General features: G+C 42.0%; 1 protein-coding gene across 14 annotated transcripts in view; it reads left to right on the top strand.

Moving 5' to 3' along the window:
- The window catches only part of KAT6B (lysine acetyltransferase 6B), a 490,670-nt gene that overhangs the window by 409,560 nt on the left and 65,050 nt on the right, over positions 1-16,060 (top strand). For 11 of the 14 annotated variants that reach the window (XM_033941371.1, XM_033941375.1, XM_033941382.1 and 8 more), the window contains 2 exons: positions 15,070-15,301; positions 15,786-15,890. In XM_033941371.1, the coding sequence (XP_033797262.1) occupies positions 15,070-15,301; positions 15,786-15,890 (337 nt within the window). The remainder of the gene's footprint in view (positions 1-15,069; positions 15,302-15,785; positions 15,891-16,060) is intronic. The other 3 variants (XM_033941383.1, XM_033941380.1, XM_033941376.1) reach the window with 1 other exon arrangement.

The raw sequence follows: 16,060 nt of genomic DNA, 5'->3' as shown, positions 1-16,060 counted from the left end.
GCCGACGCGGCCCCGTTTCAGTGTCTTCTACAAACCATTTCAGCCAGATAGATGATGCAGCTTTTGGGGCACATGGCATCCAAAGTCCACATTACCCCTTTGGCAAGACTCCACTTCAGTCCAGCTTAGTGGACCCTAGCCTCTTAATGGTCTCAAGCTCTCGATCCCTTCTCTCAAAAGATTAGTCACTTCATCTCTTCAATGGTGGATGGATCCGACCAATCTTTTGAAAGGTTTACTGTTTCACATCCCTCCACATCAAAAGGTACTCGTCACAGATGCGTCTATGTATGGTTGAGGAGCTCACCTGGATGGTCTTCAAATACAGGGCTTTTGATCTGTTCAAGAAAAAACATTCCACATCAACTTTTTAGAACTCAGAGTGATTCGCTATGCTTCTTCAAACCTTTCAGAGCAGCCTATCCAATCAAGTCTTCCTGGTTCGCACAGATAATCAAGTAGTGATGTATTACAAGGAGGAATGGGCTCTCTCCCTCTGTCAAGAAGCTGAGTACATTTGGAACTGGGCAATTGCTCACAACATATTTCTCAAAGCGTGGACTCTCAACTCCAAAGTTTTACACCACATTTTTTTTCACTTTGGGGGACTCCTCAGATCTGTTTGCCTCTCCCCACAATCTCAAATTGCCTCAATATTGTTCCAGAAAGTATTCTCCTCAACATCTGGAAGCAGATGCTTTTCTTCTGGATTGGACAGGTAAGTTACTATACACATTTCCTCCAATCATTCTCATTCTCAAGACATTAGTAAACTCAAGACAGTCAGCCACCATGATCCTAATAGCTCCTCGGTGGCCTAGACAACCTAGGTACTCCTTTTTACTTCAGCTGAGTGCCAAGGATCCAATTCCCTTGCAGATCTTCCCATCTCTACTCACTCAGAGTCAAGAATCTCTTTTACATCCCAATCTGAAATTGCTACACCTCACAGCTTGGTACCTCTTGGTCTGACTTCAGACCATCCTAATCTCTCTGATGCTGTACAAGCCATTATTGCTGCTTTCAGAAAACCTTCTGCTCAGCAATGTTATCAACAGAAGTGGACACATTTCAATACGTGGTGTACTCTCCAACACCAAGATGCTCCATCTTCCTTTCTGTCGTCAATATTGGATTATCTTCTCCATCTTTCCAATTCTGGATTGATCCTAATAGCTCACAAGAAATATCAGCCATAAATGGAAAACTGGATCAAATTCATCAATGGCTGGATATAAATAGACTAGCCATGAACATTAGCAAAACCAACATTATGCTTTTTCCATGGAAAGACTGTTGTACACTTTCTTTTCCCATTTCTATTAAAGGCATCCCCTTGCAACTGACTCAAAATATTAGGATTCGCGGGATAATTTTTGATAATAAATTATCTTATCATGATCATATAAGTCACGTGGTTAAATCAACTTTCTATAGACTTCGTCAAATTTGTTCTGTGGCCAAATTCTTATGTGCAAAGTCCTTGAATATTCTAATCCATTCTTTAGTAATCTCTAAAATCGACTATTGTAACGCCTTGTTTAAAGGTTTGCCGAAAAAAGAAATTAGACGTCTTCAAATTATACAGAATGCCTCTATTAAAATTATTAACAAAGCCAAAAAATATGATCATGTATCTCCATTACTGAAAAAAGCACATTGGCTCCCTGTCGCTCATCGTATATTATATAAATTATGTCTGCTTACCTTTAAATCCTTATTATTTAAAGCCCCTGCCTTTGTTTTTAGAGTTTTAATTCCATATTCTACCTCTAGACCATTGAGGTCAAATGACCAACATTTATTGGTCATTCCCTCATTGAAAATTATTAATACGAGGCGTCATACTATTTTTTCGGTGACGGCACCTCAATCGTGGAATGCCCTCCCACTATATATAAGAGAGGAAAAGAATTTGGAAAAATTTAAGAGCAAACTTAAGAGTTTTCTTTTTAAAGATGCATTTAATGAATAAACGAAATGCTAATGACTCTTTTTATCCTTATATTCATTATAATCTAGATTTGTCTTCCTTCCTCTTGTTTTTTACCTTAAATGTTTTTCCTTTAAATACCGATTGTAATTTTTTAAATAATTCTCCCTTTTGTTTTGATATTGTCTGTATAAGTTGTTTTATTATGTGTAATAAACTTAGACTTTGTCTAGGATTGTTTGTATTTGTTGATTTAATATGATTATCTGTCTAAATCCATGTTTGAGATATGTTTCCCATAATTTTGTATTTTATTTAATGTGCATCGCCTAGAATTTGGAATAGGCAATTAATCAAATTTTATAATAAACTTGGAAACTTGGAAAACTACTTCGGTCAGCGTTAACCTCAGTGCTGTTAGTGCTTTCCACGTTCCTATCAAATGTGAAGAAGAGGAATATGTAGAAACTGATAAAGAAAAGGCTGAATTGCTTAACAAATATATCTGTTCTGTGTTTACAGCTGAAGCATTTGGATCAGGACCATAGAAAACCAACATAAATAGGGGTGGAGATGTGGTAGACCCTGAATGATTTAGAGAATTGTATTTGAGGAGCTAGCTAAACTAAAGGCGGACAAAGCAATGGGACCGGATAGTTCTGGTGTCTCTGCTGGCTGATCTTTTCAATGGTTCTCTAGAGTTGGGAGTGGTACCAGAGGACTGTAGAAGGACAGTTGTGATCACTCTCCACAAAAGTAGAAGTAAGGAAGTTGTAGGGAACTACAGGCCAGTAAGTCTGATTTCTGCAGTAAGTAAATTACTGGAAACACTTTTAAAACAGAAAATTGTGAAGTTTCTGTATTCCAATGGATTTTCAGGGCTCGAGGCAACATGGACTCACTGGAGGCAGGTCTTGTCAGACAAATTTGATCAATTTCTTTGACTGGGTGATCAAAAATTGGATAGAGGGAAAACACTAGATTTGGTGTATTTAGATTTTAGCAAAGCTTTTCACAGTTTTCCACACAGGTTTCAGTACATAAACTGAGTATCCTTGGTATGAGTCCCAAAGTAACAGACTGCATCAGTATCTGATTGAGTGGAAGGTGACTGAGGTTAATGGTCAATGGAGATCGCTCTGAGCAAAGGGATGTTAACCTAGGGTTACCAGATTTTCCCAAAGGAAAATCTGAACCCATGGCCATGCCCCCAGGCCCGCCCAGTTTTACCCGTGCCCCGTCCCCAGTCTCACCTCCAACCCCACCCCCTTAACCTGTTTGTGTGTCAGGACAGCATGCGTGGATGCGATGCGATGATGTTGCATGAATGCGATGTGGTGATGTTGTTGTGTGGCAATAACCACATTGCATCTGTGCATTCGCGGATGCTGTCCCGACGTCGGAAGCTTTTCAAAACCCAGACAAAGTGCTGGGTTTTGAAAAGCCATCTGGACCCACGGACATGTCCCACCACTAGGCTAATAACAATTTTTTTGCTGATTGTATTTATATTTTGTTATTGCAATTTGGATTCTTGAGAGATGTTTAAATACCTAGAAGGCATAATTGCACGAGGCAATTCTCTTTCAGGTGAAAGGAAACAATGGAATAAGGGGACAGTGTATTGATGGCCTTCTTGTCTAGTTTGTCTGTCTTGACTAGATTGTAAGCTCTTTTAAGCAGGGACTGTCTTTTCTGTGTTTTGATGTACAGCACTGCATATATCTAGTATTGCTATAGAAATGTTTAGTAGTAGTAATAGCAGCAGCAGCAGCAGCATAGGATGAAGGTGAAAGGGGATAGATTCAGAAATAACCTCAGAAAATACTTTTTCACAGAAAAGATGGTGAATTATTGGAGTGGCCTCCTGGTGGAGTTGGTGGAGACAAAAAGTGTATCTGAGTTCAAGAAAGCTTGGGACAAGTATGTTAGATCTCCAAGGGAGAGGAGGGGATAGTAGATGGCATGATTAGGCAGAGAGGTCATATGGTCTTTATCTGCCTTCATGTTTTGCAGTTTCTATGAGCACACTTTAAATTCTGTAGTTCAGATATGACTACATTTAGATAGGAAATAATTCCAGCAAACTCTTGAATGCATATAATGACTTGGGAGCTTAAGCTAATTACAGAAGTTAGATATCATTAGGCTATAGCTTTTTCTCTATACTTTAAGTGCTACTTAATAACAGTGACAGCTGCCAGCTTTATTTCATTATCTTTAGAAAGGTTTGGCTCTGCCTTTTATTTGAAGTCATTGTTCCTCTCTCACACAGCATGAATTTCCACTTCCTACATTGTTAATGTTGAAAAAGGTGAAGAAAGCTCAGAGTAATTTATTTTGAACTTTTACGATAGAAACCTTCAGTGTATGTATTAAAGTATTTTACTGTGGACCAGAAAGGGATATTGTTGAGTTTACCTGAAACCACTCATATTAATAGACTTCATATTTTCATGTTAATGGTTAGATATGTGTTCTTTCACAGGCAATATAAAGTTCTCCCTTAATCTCTGCAGAGACTCTTATCCCAATATTAGAAAACCATCTAAAAGTGGTAAATGTAAGAGAAACATGCATAGAGTTTGAGGGGGTCTTTTTAATAATCTAGGGTAAAATGTACCAATTTCCAGAATTACGTTATGGTCTTTACCCCATGATAGCTGCCAATTTAACATGGCAACTACTGGAGGTGTTTCCAGTATTTGCCGCTGGAGGTCCTACACTAAATAGTGCAATCCTTTGCTTGAATTTAGTGTGGAAGGGCCAGATTCTTACATAATGCCTAACATCGTTTATAGAATTGCGCCTAGTGGTGCCTAAATTGACAGGTGCCATTAGGCATCATAATGTTAGGCACCGGTATATTAAGCCAGGGTATTCTTGGCCTATGTAACAAGGCTGGGTAGGATTTTCAGAAGAGGTCTGAACACACACGGCCAGTACACACTTTGCATATGAACAAAAGAAGTTTTATTTTTCACTTCAGTCTTTCTGTACTTCACATGTTCAGGAAGCAAGTTATACTTTTCAAGGAACAGATATAAAGTAAACTTGTGTTACCATATTTGTTCTTTGTTCACAGGTGCCTCAAACACAAGTTTGGCACAGTCCATCTAGCCCATGGTCTAGCACCAGCTAGACCTAGTATAAAAGTCCACAACTTCAGTATATCAGTGGCTTACCTCAGCCATGTGTAGCCCTTCTGACCTCTCTGGGGTCTTTATGGCAAAGCCTTTTGTTCATTCCCAGTGAGTCTCTCCTGTACTCCCCTCTGGGGCTGGACCATCATGTCAACTTGGCTCTTTAAAACCTGGACCAGTTGTTGCTGTTGCATCAGTTCTTCCTCCAGAGCCATCAGCCTTTTCTCCATTTCCTCTTCTATCAATTCTAGCCACTCGCACTGCTGTTGTCACCGACAGGTCTCCAGCAAAGCCATCTCTTGGTGCTTCTCTGTAATCCGGTTAAGCTTCTGTACCCTTTCCACTTCCTTCCTGAGATCTCCTGCCAGCTTCTATAGTGCCGCATTAAAGAATATCAGATAGGCTTACCTGCACTTACAGTTGAGTAACCACCTCTTCCCTCCACTGCAGGCAAATCTTTAACTCTGCAACATTCGGGGTTCCCAGAGAAGCTGTAGTTCACCAAGTCCAGATGGCTTCGAGCTATGGATAGTCTCAACTCACAACAACTGGTTAAGGCAACTATGGCAAAACTGCTGCTTCCAGCTGAGCCTCCCTAACCAGAGTCTTGAGGGTCACCTATGCTGTAGGATACTATTGTGTGTGCTGTATTCCCCATGCACACACAATAGAAATGCAGCCCATTCATAATTTATTTGCAATCAGTCCATAGTTTCTATGTGTACAAGCATTCTGGCACTGCCAGAGTCCACCAGTGCTTGGTAAGAATTCCCATTTAGCTCCACTTCTATCAAGAGTAGCCATATTCACCTCCATGGCACCGTCATCTACCCCTGGACAATCTCTTGCCATTTGGCCTCTAGCTCTGCATGCAAAACAGATAGGAGGGTTTGGGTTCTGTCCCCAGCCCCATAAGGGTGAGGCTGGTGGTGTTGGAATAGGCCTCCCTTGGTCATTGTGCTGCATTGGATGAGGAAGGTCTCCCACACTCTGTCCCTCTTTTTGAAGACCCTGGTCTAAAAAGGCTTGTTTGGATCCTTCATCTTCCCAGGTCCTGCCTTTTCTTGGTTTTCCCGGGGACTCCCCATGCCCTTACTTCTGATGTTGGGTTTGGCCTCGGCCTGCACCACTTAAACTACACCCTCAGGGGGTCAGCCCAATGTGCCACCGCACCCACTGTCACATGGACTGGGGTAACCCATTCAGGAACTGCTCCAGGAGTATAATTGTTGCTATATCCAGATTGGTGTTTTCTTCAAGTTGGAGCCACCCCCAGGCTATTTCTTTAAGCCTGTACAAAAAAAAAAATAATAAATAGACAAGCTCCAGGGGTTCTCTTTTCCTTGCAGAGATGCTTTCCAGAATTATTGCAGCTGAGATATGCAGCTGGCAGGCTAATGTGGTACATGTTGGACAGCCTGTAGAAACATTTTTGAAACTTAGGGTCTGTTCCCTTCGTAGCATTGCTCACCTACTGTGTCGCAGGGGCTTGGGCGCATGTTATCAGGCATATATTGGAAGCTCAACAGGGTCTCACAGGGTGCAAGCTGCATTTCGCCTCCTCCATTTTGTATCTGCGGGTCTGCAGGGGTTTGAGACCAGTCAGACTAGCAGCCCAAAGATTCAGCACTGGAGGAGCAGCCCGTTTGATGCAGTGATTTCTTCTTCCAGATCCAGCTGCAGCACATTTCTAGCACGGGTCACAGTGAGTAAGGCTGTTACAGCCTATGAGGAAAATCAGTGGTGGTATTGGGGGGTTTCTGTAAAACCTGTCTTTGTAGGTTCCTACCTCTTCCCTTAACTTCCCCTACCTCTAAAATCACAGGTTTTTCTTTCTGTTAAAGCATTTTGGAACTGTTTTTTTGTTGCGACAACATTGCCACAGCGGCCATCTTGGATTTTCTGAACATAAGAACATAAGCATTGCCTCTGCTGGGTCAGACCAGGGGTCCATCGTGCCCGGCAGTCCGCTCCCGCGGCGGCCCCCCAGGTCCATGACCTGGAAGTGTTCCCTACCTAACCTAAAATATCCATACCCTATTTGCTCAATGTCCTGTAAGGTAACTCTATCTGTACCCTGTAATCCCCTTCGCTTCCAGGAAGTCATCCAGTCCCTTTTTGAACCCCAGAATTGTACTCTGTCTTATCACCTCTCCGGGAAGCGCGTTCCAGGTGTCCACCACCCTCTGAGTGAAGAAGAACTTCCTTGCATTCGTTATGAATCTGTCTCCTCTCAGTTTTTCTGAATGACCTCTTGTTTTAGTTGTCCCTGCTAGTCTAAAGAATCTGTCCCTCTCCACCTTCTCTATGCCTTTCATTATTTTATAAGTCTCTATCATGTCCCCTCTCAGTTTCTGCTTCTCCAGGGTAAAGAGCCCCAGCCTGTCTAACCGTTCGGCATATGAAAGGTTCTCCATACCCTTTATCATCCTCGTTGCCCTCCTCTGGACCCTCTCGAGTATTGCCATGTCCTTCCTGAGGTATGGCGACCAGTATTGGACGCAGTATTCCAGATGTGGGCGCACCATTGATCGATACAGTGGCAGGATAACTTCCTTCGTTCTGGTAGTGATACCTTTTTTGATAATGCCCAACATTCTGTTCGCTTTTTTTGAGGCCGCTGCACATTGCGCCGCCGGCTTCATTGTGTTATCCACCAATACCCGCAGATCTTTTTCTTGTTTGCCTTCCCCGAGTGCCCTCCCTCCCATCGCGTAGCTGTACATGGAGTTCCCTTTCCCTATGTGCAAGACCTTACATTTCTCCACATTGAAGTTCATCTGCCATTTTTTAAAAAAAATTTTTTTTTTTTTGAGTTCTCCATAAGCTTCAAATCACCTCGTTTTTCCTAAAAATTGCAGGGATGGAGTCCTCAGGGATGGAAGCCCCTATTTCATGTCAGGTTTGCACTGGATGGGCGCCTAAGGAGCGCCCTTGCACCACATGCCACACAGCACGAGGAGAGAGGCAGGAGCAGTTAGCAAAACCTCCAGTTTGCTCTCTAGGGCTGAGAAACAGTCAAGGAGTCTGTTGGTTAAGGCTAAAACCTTTCTAGAGTCCCAAAATAGTGGTCCAAAACGCAGGGGCACGGAGACCATGGAGCCAAAAGACACAAGCTGGAGTCCTGTAAAGGAGATAGCACTGCCTAATATGGCATTTTCTCCAGAATTTGTCAATCTGATGTGGAGAGCCTTTCAGGATGGCTAAAATCTCCATGGAGAGTCTGACAGTGCACTAGGAAGTGCATGAGGGGGCTGGGGCTTCCAGGGTGTATCTTCCTCACTTTATGAGGCTGGCCAGGATCTGGTGGGCCTTTCAGAGGGAGTCTCAGAGGATTAAGGGTCTATTGTTATCCCCTTACTATCCCAGAGCGAGACCTCCGGGAGATGCAGGGTCGCAGGCAGGTGCTTGTGTACTAGATTCAGTGGTAGCCCTCGATCAAGGGGATGACCCCATGGTCCACCAACTGTTCAGTCCCTCGGCTCTGTTAGATCTTTTCTACTGATGCTGTGCGGGAGTTAAATTTGGTCACCCAGCAGGTTCCCTCTGTTTCCTGCTCTATAATGTGCAGAATAAGAGCCCAGTGTTCTTCATTTCCTGGCATCCTGATATTAATGTATTGGTCACGGAGCATTGGGATGCTCCTGAAGGTCCCTTAGAGTAGCCAAGACAATGGCTCGGCTGTACCAGATGGCACAGGAGTATCAGCAGCTGTTCAGCTCAGTTAACCAAGTGCACAACCCTACCAAGTGAAGGAGGTGTGCTATTAAAGGATATGTAGGATCGCAGAGTGTTTGCAATTCTCAAAAGAAAGTTTAAAGTGCTGGCCTTGGGAAGCAAAGCAGCTAAAGCAGCTTCCTTTGTGACTGCCTATCAAACCAGGTTGCAGAGCTGAGCTGATGAGTGGCAAGCCTGGGCCCCAGCTGCTATTAACAGGAGTCGATTATGTAGCCGATGCTCTCTACAACATCATCAGAGTCATGAGCAAAGTTTTGGCTTACTCGATCTCAGCCCACAGAATGCTCTGGATTAGGCAATGGATTGGGGATTCCACCTCCAAGGCTACCCTCAGCAGAATTTCTTTTAAGGGACAAATGTTATTCAGATAGGAACTAGACGATCTTTTGACCAGCATGGCAGATCATCGGCCCAAATCTCTACCTGACAGCAAACTGTCTGGCTCCGCGTGGTCTAATTTTGGTGGCTCCAGATTCTTTCGGCAGTACTTAAGGGGTGTCGCCTCTTGGAAATTCTTCCAGGGATTCAGACGGAGATTCTCAGGTCCCAGGTGGAGACAAGCCTCCAGTTCTCATCCCACTTCAACCTCCAAGAAAGCACAATGACACCAGGTCTGGAGCAGTTCTCTTGAAGATAGGGGGATGGCTCTTGGACTACATGGAGGCCTGTGCTCATATCTCGTCAGAGCGGTTTCAAGCTTGAATTCGCCCAGCTCTTAACAGACTGACTTGTGGACTGCTTGGCGGGGTGACCAGAGAAAGCAAGCAAGGTTACTGCCACGTTTCAGAGGCTATAAAATATTCAACAAAACCCACTGCTCCCAGAGCAGCACCTACTGGGCAAATCAACTTGTAACATTTTCATTTCAATTCAATCTTCTGTCTTTGCCAAAATGCAGACAGCAGATGAGCCGAACCAGAGGGAAAGAAAAGCCTCAGAATATTAACAGGAGGTACACAGAGAAATTCTCCACACTCCTAATGTGGAACCCTAAATCACGTAGCTACAGTTCAGGTTCCTCTTTCCAACATGCATTACTTTGCACTTGTTCATATTAGAACCAAAAACAAAATTGTGGAAACAAGGTACAAAACTATTCATAAGCATAAAACATAGTAAAACATCATTAGCACCTCATAGGTTTCATTCTCAACTTCTCACCCCCTCCACTTCATTCTCAACTTCTCACCCCCTCCACTTATATAAGCTTGATGAAATAATTGGTGTATTAGCTTCTTTATAAAAGATAAATAATTACATGTCAGTTGTAATTGAACCAGGAGTACATGCCACAACCAAGGGCTAACCACAGAAATAAATGAAGTATGTATCTCCATTAGCCAGACTGTTCACACCAAAAGAAGATGGAACAGCACTTGACCTCACAGAAGATAGGCATGAATACATACATAGTGAGTTCCACCAAAACGTATAATCTAATAACGAAAATGATTTCCAATTTTTCAGAATGTGCATGAGAGCAGTCACAATCATGGTATCAATGAGTTTAGGAGGACATTTTGATTGCGCGAAGCAGGGATGTTGAGATCGAAGGATTATAATGTCCATAGAAATTTCTTCTGAGCAGTTAGTGATAGATTGTATGGTATTCCAAATTTGGGTCCAAAAAGAGCGGACTAAAGTACAATGAAAAAACATATGATCAAGTGTTATATTCATAGACTTGAATCATATGCATATGAGAGTAAAATCACACTCCGAATCTCCATGAATTTAAAAAGCAAGAAATCACCCTGGTCATTTTTAGATTCATATGTACGCTCTGCTTTGTAGACACTCCTGTCTTCCCTTCCTTTTCTCCACCTTTCCTCTTTCTTTCCTTTCTCTTTTTATTTTTACTCTGTCTTCTTTCATCTTTTTCTCATACAGTCTTCACAAACAACTCCATTACTCTGAGCTTTTCTTAATACTATGGTCCTTTATAATTAATTTTATATTTATAGATCATATATATACAAAATGTTATCTTATTCTTGTGTATTTGAATTGCTCCTTGTATTTTTCAAAATACTCAATAAAAATTTATTGAACTTGAAAAAAAAAAAAAAAGAAGATAGGCATGAACTCATTTCAAAGTACTCTAAAGAATCTAGGACCCTCACTGTATTTTTAGTAGGGGGAAGGTGTGGCTCACTGGTAGAGCTGCTGCCTCTGCATCCAGAAATTGTGAGATCAAATCCCAGTGCTGCTCCTTGTGACCCTGAGCAATTTACTTAATCTTCCACTACCCACTGCTTTGAATGATACTCTATATACTTTATCATTCCAAAGAGAGGCTCCAAAGATTGGAGGCCAATTCTGGATCTTCATCATGTGAATGTGGCTCTCAAGGTCCCATGCTTTCGCATGGAGACAATGTGATCGGTCATTGCAGCGGTGGCCCCGGGAGAGTTCCTCACCTCTCGATCTTACAGAAGCTTACTTGCACATTCCGATATGTCCAGCCCACCTCAAATTCCTGTGGTTTCATATATTGGAACATCATTACCAGTTCTTAGCTCTGTCTTTTGGGCTGGCTATGGCTCCCTTTACCTTCACCAAGGTGATGGTGGTTGTGCCAGCTTACTTACGGAAAATGGGTCTGCAGGTGTACACCTTACTTGGACAACTGGCTAATCAGGGCTCCCTTGTTGGCTGAGGGTTGGTGCACGGTGCTGGAGGACCTGGGCTGGATTGTGAACTACAGAAAGAGCAATCTGACACCCACGCAGTCTTTGGAATATCTAGGCATTCTCTTTGACATGGTTGTGGGCCATGTCAATCTTCCAGAAGCACACAGACAGAAACTGTGTGCCCAGATTTCTTCCCTTCTGGAACAGCTGGCTCCTTCGGTGTGGGACTATCTGCAGGTCCTAGGGTCCATGGCTGCCACGTTGGATATTGTCCTTGGACAAGGGCACACATGTGTCCTCTCCAGCATATCTTACTCTCTCGCTGGGCTCCATAGAAATGTTTTCCAGATCTGTCTTCCCTGGACTCTGGAGGCTTGGGCCAGCATGGCTTGGTGGCTTCTCCCACAGTCGCTCTGCAAGTGCTCTGATGCGGATTGCCTCCTGGATTGTAGTGTTGACAGATACCAGCTTTCAGGGCTTGGGAGCCCACTGCAATTATTGGTCACCCTCTCAGAGGAAATGATCAATCAAGCAGTTGGAGCTGAGAAACATTCAGCTGACTCTGTGAGAAATTTTATCACTAAACAGTCCGCCAAATCTAGCAGTTGCTTACTTGAATCACATGAGGACTCTCCTGACATGCTGTCTCTTCGGATGTTAGACTTGCACTGAGCCACAACTGTGCATGAGTAACCTTGAGACATGTCACAATAAGCACAGACTCGTTTCAACACACTTGCTACTTTTTCATACTCAGGTAGATAAATTATTGAACACCCCTCATACATATAATCCAACCTTAAGCTGAATAGGTAAAGGCAGAATAGAAAACCTGATTAACCTAACATAATATGCATGTTTAAAGCTCAACTTTATAAAGCCAAAATATGCACATCCAAAGTTGCAATACATGCATATGGAAAGGGGATGTGATTTTATGGGACTGAAAGATACATGTGAATTCCCCTTCTGAAATAGGGAACCCTTGCCTGTGCTGAAAGACATTGGGATTTATAGCTGCTCCCCAGGATGCTAGAGGGTATCTACTTTCTCTGAGGTTTTCTACTGGAATGTTTGTTTCTCTCCATGTTTTAGTCTTTTTTGGCTATACTATGTTGTGTATCCGTTTGTTATAACCTGAAGATATTATACTCAACATATATATTGTTGGTGTACATTTTGCCTAGGCAAATTACGAGTATAAGCAAATTGAACAGCCAAGGTAAGGGTCCTAGAGTGACTGGCTGGCTGGGTTTGGAATTGGAAGCAACAAAGTAGTGGTAGTACATGCCAAGAAAAGGAGTTACCAGTGGTATACTTTAGGAATCTATCCTCAGTCTGTCAGTTGTGGAAGGGCTGTCAGGAAAGGTTTTGCTGTTTGCAAATGACACCAAAATAGACACCCTTCCAAGGTAGACACCTTGGAAAACATGAAAAGGGATCTGTTGCATTGGTCTTTATCAGGTCCATAGCAAGGTATGTGGACATAGGGGCACTAAAATTGTGCCTTGTCCATTGCCTCTACTGTTTCACCACAGCATAGTGGGTGGGGTTGAAGTACTAGGGGTTATGTTATACAGGGTACATTTCTGGCCTCGGATGCTCCTGGTCTTCAAACCCAGTCATCAAGTGCAATCATCGGGTCAGGTTTTCAGGATATCCCAGAAAATATGCATGAGAAATTTGCATGCCTACTACTTCCATTGTATGTATATCTCTCATGCATATGAGTGTGAGTGTGAGTGATGGGGATTAGGTTCACTAACTAAATTATTCTGATATTTATTAATAAATTAAGTATTGGTTAAGTTATAAAAGTACTGTAATGAAATGAACTGTGAGAGATAAGATTAAAATTGAATTGATTCAGATAATACTTGTTTGTATTAAATATTTAATAGCTGGTTTTAAGAATTTGAGTTATGCATATGAGTTAGGGATATCCTGAAAACCTTACTTATTGAAAACTTTTGAAGTCTGGGCATAAAGACTAAGGATCTATTGAAACTTGAGAAATGGTCTATATCAGTGGTTCCCAAATCTGTCCTACCAAGAAGTCATGTTTCAGATTATTCATAATGAATATTAGAGAGAAATTTGAATGTTCTGGATTGCAAGCAAATTTATTTCATGCAAATTAATAGATGAATATCTTGGAAATGCAACTAGCATAGTCGTTCTTTAGAACAGATTTGAGAACCAATAGTCTAGGTTTTGTTTGTTTTATTACTCACCTTTCCAAACCTGAACTTGGAGCAAATTAGGTACACTAGGTAGTTTTGTGCACCATCTTTATACTAGAGACAGTGGAGAGTGAAGTGACTTGACAAAGTTTCCAAGGAGCATTTGTAGGAGAAATGGGAATTGAATGTTGGTCTAATCACTCTTACGCCTTCACTAAAAAAATGCAACAGCAAAACAACAGAAGGATTCTGGAGTGCATAAGGAAGAATAGCCAGCTGGAAAAAAGTATTTTCTGTAAAAGTCTCTGCAGTATTGCTATTGGGGTGTTCATTTCTTTTCATTCTTTCCATCCAGTTTGATTTTGATTTTACTTGGGGAATAAATACTGTGAGTGACACGGACAAGAGGACATGGTTTGAAGCTAAGGGGGGACAAGTCCAGGACGAATGTCAGGAAGTTCTGCTTTACGCAGCGAGTGGTAGACGCCTGGAATGCTCTCCCAAAGGAGGTTATTAAGGAATCCACTGTGCTGGGATTCAAAGGCAAATTAGATGCACATCTCCTTACGAGAGGCATAGAGGGATATGGGTGACTAAAACTACATCAGGTGTATACCTGACTGGGCCTCCGCGTGTACGGATCGCCGGACTTGATGGACCATGGGTCTGATCCGGAGATGGCAGTTCTTATGTTAATATGATTTTGTTTAACCATCTTTTGGGATAGGTCATTTGAACTGTTTAAGACTTCTACCTTTATTGAAATCCCACCCAGATTTTCAGAAATCCACTTTTCTAGTTCAGTAGGACTTTCATGGCTGCTGGTCTGATATCTACTTGGATCAGGAGAAGAGCTTATTTTTTGACCCAGGTCAGGACCCAAAGAAAGAGTGAGGCCACAGTGTGCATGCAGAGCTGCAGGACAGATAGCAAGAGGGGGTCTGCATGGGGTTGAGTCACAGGAGGAGGAGAAGATTGTGAAAGGGCTGCAGCAGGTAGAAAAAAGAAGAGAACTGCTTGAAGGAGGATAACAAGTTAGGGAGTGAATAAGAGCTGTTGGAAGTCCAAAATGGATAGGAGTGGATAAGAGTATTGTCCATACCAATTGCATATCATCTCTGACAAGAAAGCAAGGGGCTCATTTTACAAGCTCAGCACCACATAGTACATAACTTCTTTAAAGGAGGTAATTTGTAGAGTTTAAAAAAAAAAAAAGCAGACTGCCATAAAATATGTTAAATTTGCACTAAAATGCATTTATTCCTAAAGTATATAATATTTGGTGAAAGAGAGTTTTAATGTTTGCAAGCTGGTGACTTTCCTTTCTACTATTATGTTTAGCATTTTAACATTCCTGTAATGTTTTTGTCTTCAAACACACTTATCCATTCCTGAGATGATTTTGTTTTGTTACAATGTGTTTCTTTTTCCTCCGCTAGGTTATTTACTTTCTAGAAGAGAAGGACAGGTGGGATCCCCCGAAAAGCCATTGTCTGATCTGGGTCGCCTCTCATATTTGGCTTATTGGAAAAGCGTCATATTAGAGTATCTTTCATGCCATCATGAAAAGCACATCAGCATCAAAGGAATAAGCCGTTATACTGGAATGTGTCCCCATGATATTGCCACAACCCTGCAGCAGCTGAGTATGATTGACAGGAAAGAAGACAAGTTAGTAAAGATTATTTATTATATTCTAATAGCTCAGACACACTATTTTCATTAGCAATATTTGATGCATCTTCAACCTATTTTTTTAAGTATTACATTTTTAGAATTTAAATATGGGGAAGAAGCTTGTGAGCCTTCTAATTTTCAAGGGATAATTGTGCAAAACACGGTTTTCTTTATAACTATGATAGACCACCAACCAGTATTTTCATTTCCATGCGTTTTTGCTGTACTCGCTGCCAGCTTTTATCTTGGTGTTTTAAAAAAGGTCTTATTGTAATATTTGGACATATGGATTTACACATCTATGGTTTTATCATTCAATATCAAGACTCCTGAGGCAGGTCTTTTGAGGCCGAAACACGACTGTGTCGAGTCTGTTTTATAAATAAAAGGATTGAGCACCATCTGGTCTCCTTCGTTGTTGTTTTCGTGTCTTTCACTGGTGTGAAGGCAGTTTCTCCTATTGTCTTTTGAACCATAGGGTTGTCCATGCCTGCTCACGAGCATTCTGCAGAAGATGTCAATCACAGATTTTCAGCTCCTTCTCCCTGGTCTCTGCTGCCCCCTTCAGTTCTTCCTTCCAGAGGTGAGCATGAAGGTGTTGTGCTGATCTGCTCCCTTTATTTCTTTATTATTTTGTGGTGCGTTTCAGTTTTTTATTTCATGGTTTTTCCACGGTGCAACTACAATGCCTGCTTGGAGAGGAGCAGACTTTTGTGTGCAACTGGCAGTTGAATCCTTTGAGGACTTGTGTAA

This window comes from Geotrypetes seraphini, chromosome 4 (genome assembly GCF_902459505.1).
Source record: "Geotrypetes seraphini chromosome 4, aGeoSer1.1, whole genome shotgun sequence".
Lineage (NCBI taxonomy): Eukaryota > Metazoa > Chordata > Amphibia > Gymnophiona > Dermophiidae > Geotrypetes > Geotrypetes seraphini.
The sequence above is the reverse complement of the archived record's forward strand: the minus strand, read 5'-3'. Positions and strand labels throughout refer to the sequence as shown.